The sequence below is a fragment of the Centroberyx affinis genome, unplaced genomic scaffold, assembly GCF_046629955.1.
Source record: "Centroberyx affinis isolate AG114_WGS23_722 - 3 ecotype Tasmania unplaced genomic scaffold, CSIRO-AGI_Caff_v1 ptg003667l_1, whole genome shotgun sequence".
Classification (NCBI taxonomy): domain Eukaryota; kingdom Metazoa; phylum Chordata; class Actinopteri; order Beryciformes; family Berycidae; genus Centroberyx; species Centroberyx affinis.
This window is the reverse complement of record NW_027281568.1, coordinates 69533-89857: the sequence shown is the minus strand read 5'-3', so window position 1 is coordinate 89857 and position 20325 is coordinate 69533. Positions and strand designations below refer to the sequence as shown.

At 40.7% G+C, this 20325-nt stretch overlaps 1 protein-coding gene across 5 annotated transcripts in view; it reads left to right on the top strand.

Moving 5' to 3' along the window:
• Nucleotides 1–20325, top strand: part of pigg (phosphatidylinositol glycan anchor biosynthesis class G (EMM blood group)) — a 50183-nt gene that overhangs the window by 21775 nt on the left and 8083 nt on the right. For 4 of the 5 annotated variants that reach the window (XM_071540536.1, XM_071540535.1, XM_071540533.1 and 1 more), the window contains 3 exons: nucleotides 6471–6868; nucleotides 8564–8755; nucleotides 18094–18403. In XM_071540536.1, coding sequence (XP_071396637.1) covers nucleotides 6471–6868; nucleotides 8564–8755; nucleotides 18094–18403 — 900 coding nt within the window. The remainder of the gene's footprint in view (nucleotides 1–6470; nucleotides 6869–8563; nucleotides 8756–18093; nucleotides 18404–20325) is intronic. The other variant, XM_071540534.1, reaches the window with a different exon arrangement.

Below are 20325 nucleotides of genomic sequence, written 5' to 3'. Positions count from 1 at the left end.
TTTTTTTTGGCTCTATGACAATTGAAAAATCACTCGACCAAAAAGTGGCCCGAGAGGAGTGTTGGGCGAGTGCCTCTCAGTCGATCTGAGACTTGGGCACCATTCATTTTAATCACACAGTGCTTGGCCGTATGCACGGCTTGTCAAGTGTTAGACTTTGTAATGAAGGATTGCAATGAGCCCCTTTATTAGCCTACAGTAATGCATAGGAAAATGGATTCTTTAATTCTCCATGCAATGTAGGCTAATCATTTTTTAATGATGATATAATTAATGCTGTAATAAAAGTTTGTCTTTGTGAAATTGCATCCCCTTGCAATAATTGTTTAATGTTGAAACGTTTAGAAATTGTATTTAAATGTTTTGAGAATCTATTGATCAATGCAATGGTTGTGAGAGTCATAGTTAATGAACACAAAGAGGAATCCAAAAATCCTGAACCTACCTGTTAATGCCAACAGCACAAATGGAACCAACACACAACATTGCCAAAAATAAATATTTACTTGAATATGGATGAAAAGGACATAACAGCTATGTTGAAATGAACATCAACAAATAAAAGTAATTGCCAACTATATTTGGATTGCACTTCTAAGTGTGAGCAGTCAGTTGGAGTTACTGGGAGCTGCAAACTATTCAGATGGTGGAAACTTGAGGTCTTTTGTGTTTGTTTAAAGTGTGAGCCATCATTATGACTGCACCTCTTCACTCATTATAATTTATCAGTAAAGGTTACATCTCATTTCCCTCCTGGGAACTTCGAGAAAGTGCCGATGCAGCAAAAAGAAAAAAAGACACCCTCTCGGGTCATTAGGTTGGGTGACAACATCAACTCCAGAGCAAAAATCCCAAACCCAGACCCTGGAGCATGTGGAGGAACTGTAGATGTTTCCCTGAGTCAGGTTTCCTTTGGGGGAACTCTGGAATACTTATCTTTGAGTTAGGTTGCCAGACAAATGTCAAAAAAAAAAACTTCAATTGACGGGTAATGATTTGGCTTTTAATGAGAGAAGAGTGTCTCCTCATGTTATAGCAGATTCTTGAGGTGTCGTGGCTGACTGGTGGTGATATCAGCAGGGTGCTTTGGTTGGAAACACAAACAGTCTGGGAGAAAATCTTGAAGACTTAGTGGCGGCTCGTCTCATGCGGGAGGCAGACTGCCCTCTTGACTGTAATTACTACAGCCATAGGAAAACTTCACCAATGAATGAATTCACTATGTACCATAAACCCTATAAGTATTTAGACAGAATTACATATTTTGATGTTTTTTTTACCTTTGGATGTGAAATGACACAATGACTAGAAATTGAAGGGGTCACATTATTCACTTTTCATGCTTGTGCTATCAAATCATTCATGCCTCCATATGAGAATACAGTGATTCATATATTTCTCAAAAGTAGTTTTTAAAAAAAAAAGTCTGACTATATCTTGAATCCCTATGAAACAAATCTCACCTACAGAAGTGTCAAAATACTGGATCCTGATTGGCAGACAGCATCAGCCCCACAATTAAAATGATACAAAAATACAGTGTTTGCATGGCAGAGAGTGTCTCCCTTCTCCCTCCCGGATTTAAACAGTTGTTTAGGGCGGAGTGTCAGTTAAGACCAGGTCCTGTTGCGATGCATTGCCTGTAGTCTGAAACTGCCTGGAAGAACCAATGGATTTTTGAAAGTCTATATAAAAGGCCCGATCACTAAGTGTACAGGGACTATTACAGCCCCATAACAATATAGATTTATTGACGAAATAACTCTGTAATCTCGACTCAACTGTAAAGCTCTTTCTTGTGCGCAGCTATTTCCAAATGCAGCAGCTCGGCTTTTAGCTAGAGCTAAGAAGAGAGATCATATAAGTCCCATCTTGGCTTCCTTACATCGGCTTCCAGTTGATGTTGGAATCAATTTTAAAATCGTATTGATTACTTAGAAGGCAATAAATGGCTTGGCTCCATCTTCCTTTAGAGAGCTTTTAACTGCCTACTTACAGAAGGATCGTCTTATATCATATCTTTTTATTGCTCCAAAAATGATTGAGCATTTGCAATCATGGAGGAAATACAATTAGTGAAATCTATATCCTCTTAAGTCACAACTGAAAAACACATTCTGAAGTAGAGGTTAGATAATAACTTGTCATTGCTATGCCATCTCTGTGTTATTATTTTGATGCTTTATATAAATGTATTAAGAAAAGTGCTACACAAGCATAGCTTTTATACATAAAACTCATCTGAAAATGAAGTTATGAAATAGAAGAGGGAATGGGTAGGAAATATCCTCAAGTAAGAGGCATGGTGTTGCCATATTAATTAATTAGAATGTGAACGTTAAGTCGGGTATAAGTGCTGAGTTGGTGATGGCTTTTTGTGATCAAAATATCTGTAATTGCAGACTTCAAATTCTTCTGAAATAATATTGCAACACCATGCGTCTTACTTTTGAGACAGTATAAGCTTGACGGCAAGAAATGAATCTTTGTATTATCTCTTAAAGCTCCACTCAGCAGTTTTATCTGCTCCAGATGGCAGCGAGAGGTAAAAGAGGCTTTCTATGGACAGAGTGCTCACTCTCACTCTGTTGTGTCTGAGAAACTTCCACTGGACTTGCCAATTACAAGTTTACATACACGACACCAGAATTTCATTTAGGGCGAATCTATGGCTTCTCAATTAGGAGGGACGGGATGCTCTTCTCTATTGAAGCAACATTTTGTGATTGCAGCTGATAAGACGGGTGTATTTTCACATTAAAATTTTGCCTGGTGTCGCTATCTCTTTCACACACCATGCTATAGTTGCAAATGGAGATGCAGGGGGAGCCAGTCGGAGGGAGGAGATGGAGCTTGAATGTGCAGCTATTACAGATTGAATATTTTAAGGCCTCTCTGGGGGGAGAGAGGTGTACAGGTTTTTTTTTTTTTATGAAGAAAATATAGGAAGAACAGAAAAATGACTGCATTATGGGAGGCATCCAAAGCTTTTATTAGAGGTAGAATGATTGGTTTCTCTGTGAGACAGGGTGAGGTTGAAAACCTGGAAGATTAAATATACTTACTAAAAAGGGAACTTGTTAGAAAGGACTCCAACTCACTGCTCAAACAAATATGTGTTTAGAATTTCAATTGAGTGAATTTTATTAATCTAAAGGTGAATATGCTTTATTTAGAATAAGAAGTAATTTCTGTGAAGGAGGCGACAAAGTGGGATAAATTTTGGCAAGAGAAATGGGGGAAAAAGAAATGCCAGTGTTATATACTAGCAATATTAAAAAAAAACAAAGAACTACTTAAAAAGGGTATTAATTGAGTTTCTCATGACTTCTCTGAAAAGTTTACTTCAGTCTGAGAACAAAGCAGGAGAGAAAGATTAATATGCTTTTTTTTTTTGCCCGGCTGAAAATATGTAATATTTCAAATGAGCAAGCTTGAAAGTCCAGAGTTTCCTATTACAGAGGGGTAAGTTAGATAGGCTATTTCACAACTGCATGATGGAGAGCCGCCAGGGTCGGACGGCCTGCCAGTAGAATATGATAAATCATATATAGACATATTAAGAATGGCTGGAGTATTTTCAGGGACATATTGCAACTGATAAGTCAGTTTCTCGTAACTCTTTTCCCTAAAAAACGATAAGAATCTATCCGTTTGAGCAGCATAGATGGGGCGATGGTATCAAAGATCCTCTCTCGCTACAAAGTTGGAGAAAGTTCGACCTTAAATCATTCATGGCCATCATGGAAACAGGAGCTTAACTAATAATTTCAGGCGGGCTATTGCACTTTATTTGGATGAAAAGGTCATCATCCTGCCGTTTCACCGCGCTTTGTCTTGATACGGAGAAGGCCTGTGGCAGGGCAGAAGGGCAATATCTTCTATCCGTCCTCAGCACTTTTGGCTCCGGCCCAGGTTTTGACAGAGGGATTGATGTTCTATATATTGGCCCCGAGGCAGGCTGAAAGAATGATATGTCCCTTCTTCCATGCTATCCAAGTCGACAGAACCAGGGGGATCCTATCTCTTTTATCTTTTTTAGTAGCATGACAGCCTTTATTGAATTTATGAAGGGAAATCCTGAAATGTAAAAAAGTGAGGGGGCAAGGTAGCTGTTGCTGTTTTTATATGCAGATGATACTTTGCTGTATACCAATTATCTTGAAACTGTTTTCGAAAATACTCTGGATATCAAGATTATTGGCATAATTTGGAAGTATCTGTTTAATCATTCGCCATGGTTATTCCCTTTAACTTTAAATGAATGCAAACAGAAATGAAATATCCTGGTGTATTGCTAATATAAGTATATTACCACTTCTCTTAGGTATAAGGTGGAAAGTAGATGAGTAAAATTGTTACTAGTAAATCTATGGGGAAAGATTAATACTAAAAATGGCTAATAGTTCCTAAATTTAATTATATTTCAGTGATACTTCCTATATGTTTCCCCATCAGTTTTTAATTAATATAATACCATGTTTACAGATTTCCTGTGGGAGGGGGAATAAACACAAATGATTATGCAAAAGATTTGTTCACTGAAAGAAAAGATGTGAAATTGTACAAGGCTGCTTTTGAGATTTTCGAAATTGTCCAACCACTGGAGGAGAGAATGAGCAGAGCAGGGAGGAGCGGAGCTGGAAAAAAAGTAATATAGCTCCCTGTGGGCCATGACATGTTTTATCTCAAAAAACAAAGGAGTTGGAGGCATGCAGGAGATCAATCCTATTCTCAGTAACTCAAGGGTGACTTGGATTTCTGCACATAGAATAAATGAGCTGTCCCTGTTTAAGCAAAGACGTGCCTCTGTCTGGCTCAGCCCTGGAATATGTATGGCAAACACAACTGTATTTTGGGAGCAAACCGGTAACAGAGGAGCTATTTACCCTGGGAGACATTCACAAAAACAAATTATGATTTGAAGAGAGTTGAAATACAACCTAGATAATGATAATGTATGAAAATATATGCAACCTAGAAGCTGCGTATCCTAAATTTGCCTCACTTGACTGATTGATTTTTTTTTTCTTCTCTGTGTTTGAAACAGACAGCATTTTAATGTCACAGAATGCCGCAGAAAGTCAACAGGGATACTTGTGAAAACCTGTAATGTTTGTGATGAAAACATATTCATATAGAATTTTGCCACTACATATCACTTGATTGAATCTGATCACACTACAAAAAAATAACCTTTCAAAGCGTAGTGAACAAGTCTGATGCTTCTTTGAATTCTAAATTTGGATGTTTTCTGTATATGCATCACTAGACAGGTGCATTTCAAAGCCTTTCTGCATTTCACACTGTCTCTATGAAAATATGCAGCAGCTATACTTTACTCTAAACTAGACTGTTTCAGTATGAAGTGCATGTTTGACTAACTAAACAAGGCTCTTCCATATCAAACTAGATGGCCATGCATCATGAAAGCAGTAGTTTGTCCCTTCTGAATGTACCATAGAGTTTGGATTTGAACTGCTAGGGATTCCCACAGTGCTGTTGCAGATCCCCAACCTATTTTCCCACAGAGAAAACAGGTTGAGTGGAGCTTTGCTGCTTGTGATCAATATTTATAGCTGTTAAAGTACCATTTTGAAAATGCCAGAGAAATTAATCATATTGATTGCTGAGCAGTGGACACTCCAAAGTTTCACAAAACTAGCTACTTTGTGGCAAAAGTCATCACAAGACAATGAATGGCCATAAATAAAGTACACAGATACCAAATACATACCAGTACATAGTCACAGCCAGGCAAAACAATGTTATGAACAAAACATGATAAACCAGGCAGTTTACGTCATCCCCACAATTTCTTTATGTTATTTCTTTATTTGGATCCCCATCAACCCTTATTGGAGTCTATACAAAAAGCACACATCAAGTAGCAGAAAAATGCATTCTGTACATGCATACAGTACATGCACTCTTACATACAAGACAAGATTACATTAAACTGAAACAGAAACAGAAAAAAACAAGCACTTAGAGAGCATAAAACCTCAGCCAATGCTGAATAATTCCCCAACTTGCTGTTCCACCTAAAGACATCATTCTTATCACTTCCATTTTAAGTTAAATTGATTTCTTGACTCTGCAAACAACATCCCCTTAGGATTTGGAATCAAATCTCTTATCTTGTTAGTTTCATAGTAATAAAAAAACAATAATTGTCTAATGGTGGAAATCCCAGGTCCGGATCGCTGCCAAAATCTAATCGACTGTTTCTTGACCCAAGGCCTATCTGTCCACCAGATTTCATGAAAATATGTTCATAAGTTTTTGAGATATCCTGCTGACAGACAGATAGACAGATAGACAGATAGACAAACAGGGGCGAAAACATAACCTCTTACCTCTGGCAGAGGTAAAAATAGGAACATTGTATTACATAACTACACAAAACACATTTCAGTCTAATTTCTGTAAATGCTCCGTCCTTACTGCGCTCTCCCTCTCTCTCGTAGTCTCCGTCGCGGGCCAGCGAGTGGGCGCTGTCCGAGCTGGACGTCCTGCTGCTGGCCGGCACGGTGAGCCACACCCTCAGCCTGGCGGCCAGCAGCTTCGTGGAGGAGGAGCACCAAACCTGGTACTTCCTGCTCAGCACCCTCTGCCTCGCCGTCTTCCAGGACGTCTGCCGCAAGTACTTCAGGGAGCGCGGCGGCTGCGGGGACGAGGACGAGCGCTTCCTCCCCACCAAAGACGCTCACCCCCCCGCCGCCCCCCAGGCGGAGGAGCGCTCGGAGAGGTGGCTGGCGCTCGCCACCCCGCCCTTCACGCTGGCGTGCTGCCGGATACTGCGCTCCCTCAACCAGACCGGGGTGCAGTGGGCCCATCTTCCTGACATGGGACACTGGCTTAACAGGTGGGCCAGTTGTCTAAAATGAGATATATTAAATGCTATAAAAAAAATAAATAAGACACAAATACTTCTACAACACTTGCATAAAAGTACTGCACATATAAAGATATATAATAGTTATAGAATATGCCTTATATTAAAGTAGAATTTGATAATTGTAACTGCAGCCTGGTGCCATATCCCTCGTTTTCAGTTTAATATCACTGTAATGAGCCTGGCTTTTTAACAATTTTGCGTACATGCTGTAGGCATAAATTGTTAATGTTGTTTCCACTTGCACCGCAGAGAGCACAAGCCCTCCAGACCTTTGCACTGAAGCGCTTGTAACCTCTTTCCAAGCAGCCGTGCCACGGAGAAAGCTATCTATTCAGAGTCACGCAACTGTCTTGGAAACAAAGCCAGAAACATCAGTTCCATAGCAGACACTTCAGAATGAGTTGAACCCTTGAGAGAAAGAAGGGTAGAAAGAATGAAAGAAAGATGAGAAAGGACCAACCCGGTCGGTCTGTGACGCTTTATACCAAAGGAAACCAAAGAGACGAGAGGAAAAGGTCTAATGTTGGTCCAGCTTTCTCTGGAAGCTGTTTCGAGACAGTTTGTATTTCATTCTTATGTTTTGTTTTGTCACTTATTGGGGGTTAGATACTGTGGGTGGAGAAATGTACAATCCCGACAGCAGAGTTTCATTTGGGCTAATTGGGTGAATCTGCAGCATCTCAGTTAGGAGGGATGGGACGCTCTTCTCTAGTGCAGCTTTAAGGCAAATAAGGAAGAGCTATATTTTATTTAGCTAAATAAAGTGACATGAAAAAACACACAGCTCTCTCGAAAGAACACAGAGATTACAGCGTATTGTTTGTAAAGCTCAGTGCACAAGAGCAGAGTGTTCCTCACTGACTCTCTGTTGCCCTTCATCCTTAAAGGGGAGGTTTAGGATGTTTAGAGGCCAGTCTTGTTGAACACTAAACAGGTGTTTTTCTTTCTGAGAATCTGGCAACACCCTCCAGTTAGGATTTGTCAAAAGAAAGATTGAAGAATTGGCAATAGTCCTCTGCGGTCACTCTGGACTGTAGAAAACGGTCGCCGATTTATTGGTGAAGCTGTGGCCGTTTCAAGGTCATTAATATTCCGTCGGCAGCACAGGTCGGGGGATTATAGTTTGTTCTTTAACATGCGCCGCATTGTGGAATAGAGACGTGGATAACTGACCTTTTCCCTGTCCAGCATTGCCCCTCTCTCCCTGCCTTCGCTGCCTGTTGCTTGGATAATGAGATCTAGGTATCGTTGCTCCTCATCTTGTCTCAAAGTACCTAACTCCTCTGATCCAGCTAACGGCTAAATGCAAGGGGTACTGCTCCTCTTTGATATGTCCTTTGAGGTCTTATTTCCTGTCTGCGCTCGGCGTGGTGTAATTTCAAACCATGTCATCTCCAATTTTTGCTTGTTAAAGCTTAAACTGGTGCTGGAGGATATGATATTGTGGACATTGTTTCATCCAAAATTGAAATTTTCTCTTGGGCTCCAGTAAATAATGTTCACGTGTTCAGTGTAGAAATGAAAACTCCAACTTACTAACTTACTTAATGAATTGATTTTTGCTCATCTTTTAGTTCTGGGCAAAAAAGTCTAGGAAGGCCTTTCATGTTACAATGTATCAGCAGTTACTTGAACTCCTTTCTGTCTGTCGTCTCTTGCCAGCTCCGAACACAAGACGGTCCTCTCCCTGCTGGCCGCCTTCTCTTTGATTCTCATCTACTTCCTGATTCAAAGACGATGCTCATGGGTGTCCAAGATCGCCCTGGCCCTGGGACTTTTGGGCGTCTACAGCTACCGGGCAGCGGTCGGCAACGTCCTGTTTCCCTGGCAACACGCCGGTCGAAATATGTCCAAGTAAGTTTTCCGTGAACCCCCCCCCCCCCCCGACCACAATTTCATTGACCGTATCGCGCTGCAAATTGATCTTCTTTGTTAGCCGGTTGACTTATTGTGCGAGAGTGATGAGTTGTGCGCCGATGCAGCTGAGCGTGGCGTCTGCAGCACTGTAGGGGACAAAGATTCAGACCCGCATCCCTTCAGCTGTGATGATGAACTGCTGTACTCTGCAGGTTCTTCTGGCCTACATTCACCTAAATCCTCCCTAACTCCTCAAAGTCTTAAATTACATTCATTCAGTTTAAAGGGACATCAAGTAATCTGTGACCTTAATTGACTGAAATTGGCAACCAGTAAGAATTGCAACAACATTGATAGAACTTGTCTCCTCCTACACAAGTCCCGCCCCCGCTCACCCCTCCTGTCCCCATGGGCTACGGTGGCCTGTAATGGACATAAACAATAATGTCTCATTTTCACAGTAGAGAGGAGTAAACTAGCAGAAATCCCACAGAAATGTCAAGTGAAGAGGTAATACATCAAAATGCAAAATACTGATATAATGATACTATTTTGTCATTTGATGTTTTTTGGCTTGAGAACAAGGCTAAAAGTCCATGTCCTCCATCACTCACAGTTGAAAATGTGAGTAGGTGGGGGGGATTATCAGGGTCATGAAACCCCAAGGTGTGGGGAGTTTCTGTTCCAAAACAGAGTGCAGGCCGGAAAGTGAGTTTTTAAAGTCAGAAATCTCAGCCAAGTAATGGTTGAGTCATCGATATTGATCAGCAAACCCATCAAACCCCTGCTGTTATGTTATGGGTATTTGGTGCACTGGAACAGCAGAAACCTTACTTACTGCACCTTTTAAATACAGTTATTAGAGGTCTTTTACATGGTTACATGGCAATATGCAAAACAGCATGTTAAAAAAGGTCTGGAAAAGTCTTAAATTTGGCATTTTAAAACCTACAGACACACTGAACCCCTGCTGTATATACCTGCAACCAATCATCTCCTCTCCTAGAATCAAGAATCATACTAGGTTCATATTTATGTTCAGTTCAGATATATTTTATTACAGTAAATGTTTTACAGAGATGTGACTTTTTTAAAGGGTTTTCAGTGGTTTTGGATGCATAAATCCCTCTGGCTTGTAACTGGAGATGACCATTTCCACGCTTTTTACTGCTTTTTTATGTTGCTATTCACATCCTTTTTACCAATTTATTAATGTACAGTTTCAATTACCAATGGCATTCAATATCTTTCAAGTTGGGATAGCACAGTACAACCCTTGACTCAGGGCATACATGCAAAACCAATCTAATATTAATTTTAATCAGGTGGGTTAATGATGGGAAAAACACCAGCAAACCAAGAACTTGAACCATCAAGAGACAATGCCTTCAAAAACAGCTGCCAGTGTATTTTAGACATACTGTAATTCATCCAAGTCAAACTGAATAATGAAAAATGATGTGTAATGAATACCGTAAAAGGATACAACAGTGTTCCGGCCAGTAAGCTCTTTGATAAATGTATTTGTTATGTGACGAGACTATTGATGCCGCTTCCCAGTGTATATATTTAATCCTTTAGCACAATGTGTATTTATGTATATAAACTGTAGTTAGCCTTGTCTAAAAGGAGAGGAAATCAACCATCTTGCAGCTCCTAAGTGTGGTAATTTTTCATTCTGCAGCCTGTAGCTTGGCACAGAGTTATCCGGTACTAACCCCCGTCAGAAAATAATGAGTGTGCAGGGCTGCACACAGTTCTCCTGTCTAGTTTTCCTGACCTCCCCTCATCTACCACCAGAACCCGGCCTTCCCTAACCTTTCCTGTTCTCCTTGGCAGTCTCTGCTACTTGCTCACCTAATTAAAAGCTCAACCTCTCACCCTCATCCGTGCACAGGCACCTGACCAAAGCCACGCAGGGACCCGGCTGCTTTTGACGGACGGCGTGATTGACAAGGCGGACTGTTGACCTGGCGATTTCTTCAGACCTGGCGAAGTCGATCATTACGGCCCTCCGCCTTGAGCATTTAGTTTAGATTTAGTCCGCGCTGTGGATTCTTTGGCCGAGCTCTTGAAGCCGAGCCAAACTTTTGTCTCGGGCCTTACAGCAATAAGACGCAATCCATCTGAGGTGTTGCATCTGAATATTGAGTCGAGAGAAGCCATATTTGTTCAAATATGCTGCAATGGAAGCAGCTTGGTTGATGAATACATATTGAATGTCAAACAGAGATTGCATATAATGTGGGAAATTTCCAGTGGGGTTCATTTTTTTTTTTATTTGGTATTTTTGAACAAACCATATAGTGGAGTTCATGATTGTAGATACAATATCAGCACTTTCGATTCCACCTCTCTGAATGAAAGCCAAAAACATTCCACTTCTTACTACGTTGTTTCTTTTGCAGCATATTGTGAATGTAGGAAGGAATGACTTTGTCTAATGACCCTTTCTATAGTCCGGCCCTCTTGGGTTAGTCTTGCAGTGTTTTATCAGAGTAGAGCCCCCTGACAGCTCCCTGGTTCCCTCCTTTGCCTTCCCTTTGTGCCAGCCGCCTAATTGCTCCGTTGCATCTTTCAAAATGGCTAATGGGGTTGAGAACAGCCAACATTGTTCCCTTTAAACAGTTCAAAGAGGTACTTAGATTGATGTCACCGTGTGGATGTCTCTCTCTCTCTTTCTCTCTCCCTCTCTCACACACAAACACAAACACAAACACACACACCTTTCCAGACGGAGTCATCACAAATGAGCCTAAAAATAGAGAAGCAGTCACCAGACAGGGTCAGCTCGTCTAAAAAAAAAACTAAAAAAAAAACTGTATTTTTTTTATTTTTTTTTATTTAACCAGGTGCTGTAGTCCCACTGAGATTAAAAATCACTGTTTTTCCCCAGCCAAGAAAAGCAGCATCATGACAAACATAAAAGATGCAGACAAGCAACATAAAATATGCACTGCATATTTTCTGTATAAGCGTTCCAATAGGAAGTAGTGCAACATCAAAGCAGCAGGCTCAAGGGCCAAGCCTGTCTAAGCCTGTATAGATCACAGCCAAAGTTTGTTACAGTATGTGTTCTGGTATTTATGGCACATTTTACACTGAACACACCAACCATGGGAGGCATTTATAATGTTTATGTTTGTATTTGTGTCTGACTGCGTGTGTGCGCTTTACACCTGCACAAAACATGACCCATTTATTCATTTACTGCTTTATCTGGAGAGGTTTGCTGTGCAGGTTCCGAATTTAAAAATATTCATGCATACCGATCCCTCTTAAAAATGGAAATGTATTCAAACTCCTTTCAAAACACCTGTGAACCCCTACCTTCACCACACGCACACACACACACACACATAGAGACACACAGAATTCAGTTTTCAGGTTTATTACCCAGGGGGTAAAGCATTTTATAACCCTATTTCAAAGGCAAACCTGTGATGCTACAATCTATCAGTGGTAAGATTCAACAGATTATTATCCGCCAATGGCTTCTAATAAGCATTATTCCTAAAAAGAAAACGCCTTTGTCTCCATTTCATCTTTCCACGTAAATCATTTCAAGAATTATAGGCGATCGGTGCTGTAACTGATGTGAAGCTGCGGAGAAAGAGAGCTTTAACTCAATCAGGCTTCCAACACACGCTGTCAGCACGGCAGAGAGTGATCTAGTGGCTTGTTATATTATTAGATGGATGCTTTGTCTGTATCCATTGTGTCTCCCAGTTAGTCCCAGTGGCATTCTGACGGTGGCGACTCCTCGCATCTCGCACACGCTCTGCTTCATCCCGCAGAAAGACGGGGGCTAAAATAGAGTAGGCGGGCCTTCCTCCTCCTCCTCCTCCTCCTCCTCCTCAATGCTTTCCCCCTAGCAATGAATTAGTTGTTTTGGCTGATGTAAGCGTTGGGCATGATGCAGGTGATTGATGGCGGTGATATACCCAACATGTTCCGGAGGATTGGACATCTTAGTCTTACCTTTCTTCCTTACTCATTCTCGGTAGAACCCTAGCGCTTGTTTCCAAGGTAACATGTTAGTGAAATCCAGGCAGCTCATCTGTACCACAGTCTGACAAGCTACCACTTTCTGTCCACAGCGACTACCGCTAACATTGCAAAAAGCAGCAATTAAGATGCGATTGATTCGGCTAGACGTGCTTCGTCGTGGGGGGGCGGGGGTGGAGGATTCTGTGGCCCACCCTAAGGCTTGGAGAAAAAATATTGACCGTCTTCCCCAAAGAACTTATAATTACGTGATTGATATCAAAGAGAGAAATAATATTTTGATCTCATCAGCGTGTGAGTCACGCTGCTTTGGACCCATTTCATAGTAGAGCCGTTTGCAGACTTATACTTGAGTAAATAAACTTTGATTACTTGATGATTGATTCTTTTTTTGGGCAACAGTATATGGTTTAATGAATGTTTAATGAGCTGCTTTGCCACGTTGCCTCGTCATTATGCCGTCTGATGAATCTGATTACCGCAGTATCTGGGAAAACAAAGGATTTCTGTTCTACTCCGGGGCTGCGGTTCTTGTTCTCGAGTCCCGCCTTGAGATCCCAAGTTTTGGCACTCTCCCAGAGTTAAAAAGTAATCAAGCAATCTGAAAAAGTGATGCCGAACATCACAAAAAGCACTCTTTCCATTGTTCTTTATGATTAATGTGCTGTGCTAAAAGACAGAGCACGTTAGACTGTAAAGCGCCTACAATCTCAAGCCAAAAAAGCAACTGACAAAGTGTTGTTATTATTCCAGTATTTAGCATTGTGATATATTACCTCTTCACTTGACATGACTGTTGAATCTGTGCTCTAATTAGTTAGTGTCCTCTTCTGTTTTGTGAAAATGTGACTTTATTGTTTGGGTCCATTACAGGCCACCGTAGCTCAAGGGGACAGGAGGGGTGATGTTCAGATGCAACTCCTACTGGTTCCCTGTAGAAGTAGATAGAAGTCATAGGGTTAGTCTAATCCAGTGATTCTCAACCTTTTTCATATCAAGGACCCCTAATTTAGTCCACATTAGAGCCACGGACCCCCATTTGATGAGATTTTGCCTCTCAGACCCAAATCTGAATATATTTTTATTGTTAGATATGATTTTGTCCAGAATTCCATGACTGTCTGTATTGTAGCTAGAGGGATAACAGTGAAACTATGACCAAAATAGTCATTCTTATACATTCTCTAATTGTATTAACTTATTGTAAATTAAGTAATGGGAAAGTTTAACAATTTTCTGGGGACCCCCTGGAACCCCCTCAAGGACAGGGTCTGAAAATTTGAGGAATCTTAAAGGTGCAGAAAGTTTCTGATAATTCATTGAAGGATGTGAGATATTATCTGTGTGTTAACCAGCAGTAACCAGCAACAAGAGAATAGACCATCAGATTATGGGACAAATAAGACATTTGAGCTATATGCATAATATTTATTCCACTTCATCCAATCCATCACCTAATTCTGCCTCATCAAAGCCCTGTTCTATTTTTGTGCAATTATCTCTTATTCTTATCAAAAGTTGTTGCCCTCTCTCATTTGTGTGTGTATTTTACACCTTTAGAGTGTAGAGAATCTGCCCCATAGCATACTAAATATTGAAATCACTTCCAAAGCTACAGTAAATTAAGCCGTTGTCGGGCCATAGCGCTGTGTAGGTGGTTTAATCACATCAACAGTTGTATTTCCTACCTGGGCCTAATAGTCTTTTACCCGCAACAGTCACCCAACAGTCTGAAGCAGGAGACACTTGAGCAACTGCAGCCACTTCTGAGCCTTCAAATATATGGAGCAATTGGGAAAATGACATAAACTGCAAATAGCTTCTGCTGCTCTGACATGGAGGAAATCTTGTGCTTTCTGCCTTGAAAATGTCAAAGTGGTCTCAGTCCCTTTTTCATCCGTCACGAGTTCGCATGCCCGGGTGTCGGAGGGAAAAACGGTTATTGTTTCAGAATGATATCCATTAGTCCTGCAATTTGACAAAGTTTAGTATATGGCGTTCTGTGGGAATGGCGTCTCTTAATGTGTCACATCTAAACTTCACATGGGTTTGGTTTGCTCCTTCCTCAGCGCCAAGCGTCGCCGTAAGAAGATTACGCTTTCGAGTCAGATAATCTACAAGGTGCGACGGCGAAACATAAACACGTACGTCGCACAGAAAGATGAGTTCGTAATGCCCTCTGCTTTTCCACCCCGCACACCAGCGAGCACGAAAGCCATCCGAAAGCCATAAATGTGCTTAGCATAAAATCAGATCCAGGCCGGGATTTTCAGCTCTTCCTTTTGCATAAAATAATGATGAATGTAATCTGTGCCGTATTGTTAGGGGAGTTGTGAATATTAAAGAATAGTGCTGTATGGAGCATATTACTGCATTGTTCTTCTGTTGGAACAGGTTTCCATAAAACACTCTGATTAATAATACATGCTCAATACCTGCTCAACTCCTTCAGGGTCAGCTATTATCCTGTTGCACTGTCTTAGCTGTGACTGCATCACACTGCCTTTACTCTGTGGTATCCTTCTTTAACTGACAACTAGTGACTTTCTAGTGCCATGCTTGTCAGCAGATTTTCTAATATAACATAAGATAGGTGAGCATATAAAAAAGCACTATAATCTTCCTTACTCGGCTCGTCTTCACATGTTTGCAGAAAATATAATTTAAAAGCCGATCTCCTCGGGCCACAGCTCCTCCAAAATTCATCGCCTCCCTAAACTTCATTACTTCATTATGCTCTTCATTTTCCCCCTCCCATTATAAAACAAGCCTTTATCTTTCTCCTAGTCCTTACCACTCTTTTGTTGTCCCTTGTTTATCTTTTTATGAAGGCTAATTGACTTATTCTGCTTCTTACCCCTAACACTAATCACTCAGCGGTAAATTGATCAAAGAGCATATTTGCAAAAGTTGATGTATTCTTTTACTGTAAGTTGCACTGGATAAGAGCGCACACTCTAATGTCTAAAATGGAAATTAGGCTAAATGTAATTGCCTTCATAATCGAAAGCACTTTTCCTTTAAAGCTTCAATTTGGGACTTTTTGAGCATATAAATTATTGATAGATAGAAAAAGGATTCTTGCAGAGTAAGCCTTAAAGATGGAAAATAGGCTTTTGGAAACTTTCTTAACCTATAGTGGCTGCAGACTTCAGAGCCACGTTTCAGCTACTTCATCATGCAGACACATGCTTTGTGCACCTGGATAGGTAAGCACATCTAGTCCTGTGTGAGCAAGTCCTACTGTGGACTTGCTTGATGACGTTATTAAAGGAGAACACCGGTGTAATTTCAGTTTGTTCTTATCACCATTAATGCCCATGAAAAGTCTGAGACAAACTGCTGCCTTGACTAATGTAATCAATCATATTGAACAGCAGCTGTATTGTACTTTCTCCTAACATGACTTTATCATGCAGCTAGTTATTGAGAATAATGGGGACTATTTTCACTTTTTCCATTACTGCACACTGTTACTTACTTGTGGTAACAAGTGAAGAGGCAAAACAAAACTTAAGGCAGAATCGGAGGAAAACGCGCACAACGATCTCTTCACATTCAGTTGTGCCAGAGTGGAACTACTTTTGATACGATTGCAACTGTAGTAACTGCGGCCTTATAAATTCACGTTAGAAAAAAAAAAAATACAATACACTGTTCAACATTACGATAGTCAGTGCAGCAGCATGTCTCTGCGAGCCGGTTTTAATGCATTTTTGAAAACAATGGGAGCCTATGGGTTCTGGGAGGTCGGGCAAACCTGCAGTGGAGCAGGCAGCAGCAGCTTCTGGAAAACACATCGGTGGGTTCAGACTTTTCATGGGCAGTAATGACGATAGGAAAAAACTAAAATTACACCAGTGTTTTGTGAGTGTTAAGAGGTTGTTGTTGTCTGGCTTCCAGATTGATTCACTGCCACTCTCTATAACCTGTGCTACTCCTTTCAAAAAAGAGATTTCTGATATTAACAGCAGCAGAGAAAAGTTATATGCTTCAAAATATACTTAAAACGTGTTAATCCAGTGTTTTCCAAAGAAACCACTGAGTGATGCACATGAAGAAGCCTATTTTCTTAGCCGCTTCATACTGTCTGTTTTCTTTGAGTCTCACACCTTAAATATTAATGCTACACTGACACGCTGCATACTGAATGAAAAAAGGGTTCACGAGTTACCAGAAATGTAAGCCATTCTGTCTAACAAGGAATTGGGATAAGAAATTAATTAGTATAGTGACCTTTGCTTTTTTTTCAGGCCCGTGGCAAGTGTAATATCATTAGATAGATCAACAGAATGAGGCGCTCTTCACTAGAGGACATGGCTTCTGGGTTCTCTAAGAATAAAAATAACAATGTTTTGAATGTAGGTGATGGCAAAAACGGCTGAAAATGCAAAAATAAAGGCGAGTACACATGCAGGTTCAGTTGTTGAAAAGTCCCGTTTATAAATGTGTTTTTGGAGAGACAGACATCTTAAAAATGTTTTATATAATCCTGAAAAACAAGATTGGGGGCTGAAAATGTTCAGGAACCACTGTGTTAGGTAGAGATATACTAACCCATCATTACCTGTATCATTTGCTGTCAGTCATATTAGAAAATACTCTCTCTACTCTACCATGTGTTGTGTACATTTGGGTTGAATGGATGGAACTCCAAAAGCAAAAATCCAATGTGAAAATAGACAGCTCAGTCAATATCTGTTAACATGAACACCCACAGCTGGAGATGCTCTGTTGATGTAAAATTTCAAACTGAATATGAACCATGTGTTTGAGCTTTTACACCCATATCAGCTTTTACTTGTACTCAACCAGTGCCTATATCCCATGAAATGAATAAATAATGTGAATCCCAGTCTAATATATTGTCATTTTGATTTAGATTATTCTTAGGTTTTGAAGGAGCTATATGCTTTCGGTTGTATTTGATTTATTGAAGTTATTGTTTTTGTTCTGTTTAGTGGTTTGATTATGGCCCGCTCCATATGAGGGAGCAATAAAGCCAAGGCAAAAGGGGGCAAACAGCTTCTTCACTTGCTCTTGCTTTTTCCTCATTTGATAAGAAGCATTGTTTATATTTATTATTCAACATGTAAAGCCTGGATTCAATCATTTTCCCCTCATTTCTCCACCAAAACTGAACTCTGGACGTTGGCTTCCTCAATGCATGGGCAGGTACAGGCACATTGCCAGAATGCTAATCCCACAGTCAGTCAACACAATTACCTGAATATTGAACGGGGAGTTTTTTTGTGAAGAAAAGTCAATACCGGTTTACTGCAAATGCAAAAAATGACACAGTCCGGTATCATCTTTCTTTTTTACAGGGGCACAGTGGAGGCGCGCTTTGTCTACGTCTTCGTCCTGGGGATCCTCTTCACGGGCACCAAGGACCTGTTGCGCTCCCAAATCATCACGGCCGACGCCCGGCTGAAAAGCAGGGGCTTATGGGAGATTTACAGTGGCCTGGTGCTGCTGGTGTCCCTGCTGTTTCGTGCTCACAACCTGCCCGTCCTGTGCGGCTGCCTGCTGATTCAGACGCTCATGGCTCAGTTCATCTGGAAGAAACTCCACTACGATGCCGCCCAGACCACCATCATGCACTACTGGTTCGGCCAAGCCTTCTTCTACTTCCAGGTAAGGAACAATAATCTTTGATATTAAGGTGGTTGGTTGCAACATTATCGGCAGAACTTTTTGTTAGTAAAAGCCGGAAAGAAGTTTTGAAAGCCAGAAATCTCAGCACCCGGTGAAGTAATCATTGAGTCGCTGGTATTGATCAACATCCCTGTCAAACCTTCCAGATAAATGATGGTCATTTTTGTTCTGTAAGGCAGTAAAATCCTTACTTATCTCCCCTTTAATATGCCAGTATTGAACACATATCTACTGTACAAGCATATCTGTTTCAGTGCGCTTGTTAAACATCTTGTCATTTTTTTTCCCTGCCCGCGGTGTAATGTGATGTATGAGTGGCCCTGTGACCGGACGCCAGAGAGGAACATTTCCCTCCTAATGAGAACTCTGCTATTAATGAGGAATATTCTGTGTCTATAGAACAATATTAGTGTTAAGGTTGATTGTCCTGGCTGTGGTTGCTATTGAAGGTGATTGTGTTGCGCTACTTGGTCCAGGTGATAAATACCCTTATTAACAGCCAGCCCACTGTACTTCTCAGGAGTCTCAGCTGCTCTAGTTAGACTGTTATTGTAATGTGGTACGGGTTGTTGGTCATATAAATCCTCTGGCAATGATATTGTGTATTGATGGATCTGAAATCACATTCATGATGTAGATTGTTTGGCTACAGTTGGAACTGTAGTAGGGCTTAATTTGATGGCCTGTGCCAGTCCAATTATTCACAAAAAGGGGTGAACCATCTGAACCATAGAAGTTTGCCTTGTTAACTTGGGGTGTTAAAAAGTAACTGAATGCATAATAAGAAAAGAACAAATTAAACACAGACATGAGAGGGCACTAGCGAGAGAAACAGTCTAAGGAATTACAGAAAATGACCATGGACCAGAAATGGCCTAATATCTAAAGGCTGATTTTTCTCATTCATTATTAACAAGTGGTGTTTTCCGGCTCTAGGTGTTCTCATGACCTAATGTGAAGTTCTGTGATTGAGTAGGAAATTAACATGATGTGGTAATTTATGTTGCAGTGACTGATAGATAACCACAGTGTTTCCTTTATAGAGGTATATAGTTTTCCTGGAAGGCTGAACCCACAGCTAGAAAATTTAGATGCGATAAAAAGTCTTGCAATTACAGAACAATTGTCAATACATTGTGATATAAAGTATCCAAATAAGAACCATTCTGAAACTGCAACACCTACTGGAATTGATCCCGAAATGGGCCAGGATGTGAACCTGAGCCAGAATCAATCCCCACCCACCGCATCTCCAAAAGGAAGTACAGCAGACGATGAAACAGTAAGCGAGTTTTTCCTGTCTGATTGTTAGAGACATCTAATTTTATGTTCTGACATGGAGTATAGCGATGTTTAGCAAAGCTTTCATCAGTGATAAAGTGAACGGTGCTGTGATAGGGGCCAGTTCAGGGCAGAGGAGGCTGTTTGTGCATAAATCCTATAGCTGTCGTCCAGCGCTGGCACAAAGGTTAACTGGACTGCTTGTTTCCTATGGTTGTGTTATGGTGCAGTGTGTTATGGACGTTCGCCACGGGCAGAAAAGATAACTGGCATTAGATTTGACTTATATTTATAGGACACATATTTGCTTGGCAACTGTATTGTTGTCAACACTCAACTTCCACATCACTAACAATTTAATAACCGTCATCACCCTTGGGTCATTAATACTATGATGGGCTCGGGAATAAGCCGCCACCAGACAATTTCCAGTCTAGGCGCCCAGGCATGTAATTATAGACCTTTGAGTAATAACGTTCTCATCAAAGCTGTAACCATAATAGATCTCTAAAGCATCAACATAAATGTGATTTAAATTTGCTGCTCTGAAACAAACACCAGTGACATGCGGAACACTCAAAATTATGTGAAATTAGAACCACTTTAATCGGCAAGTACAA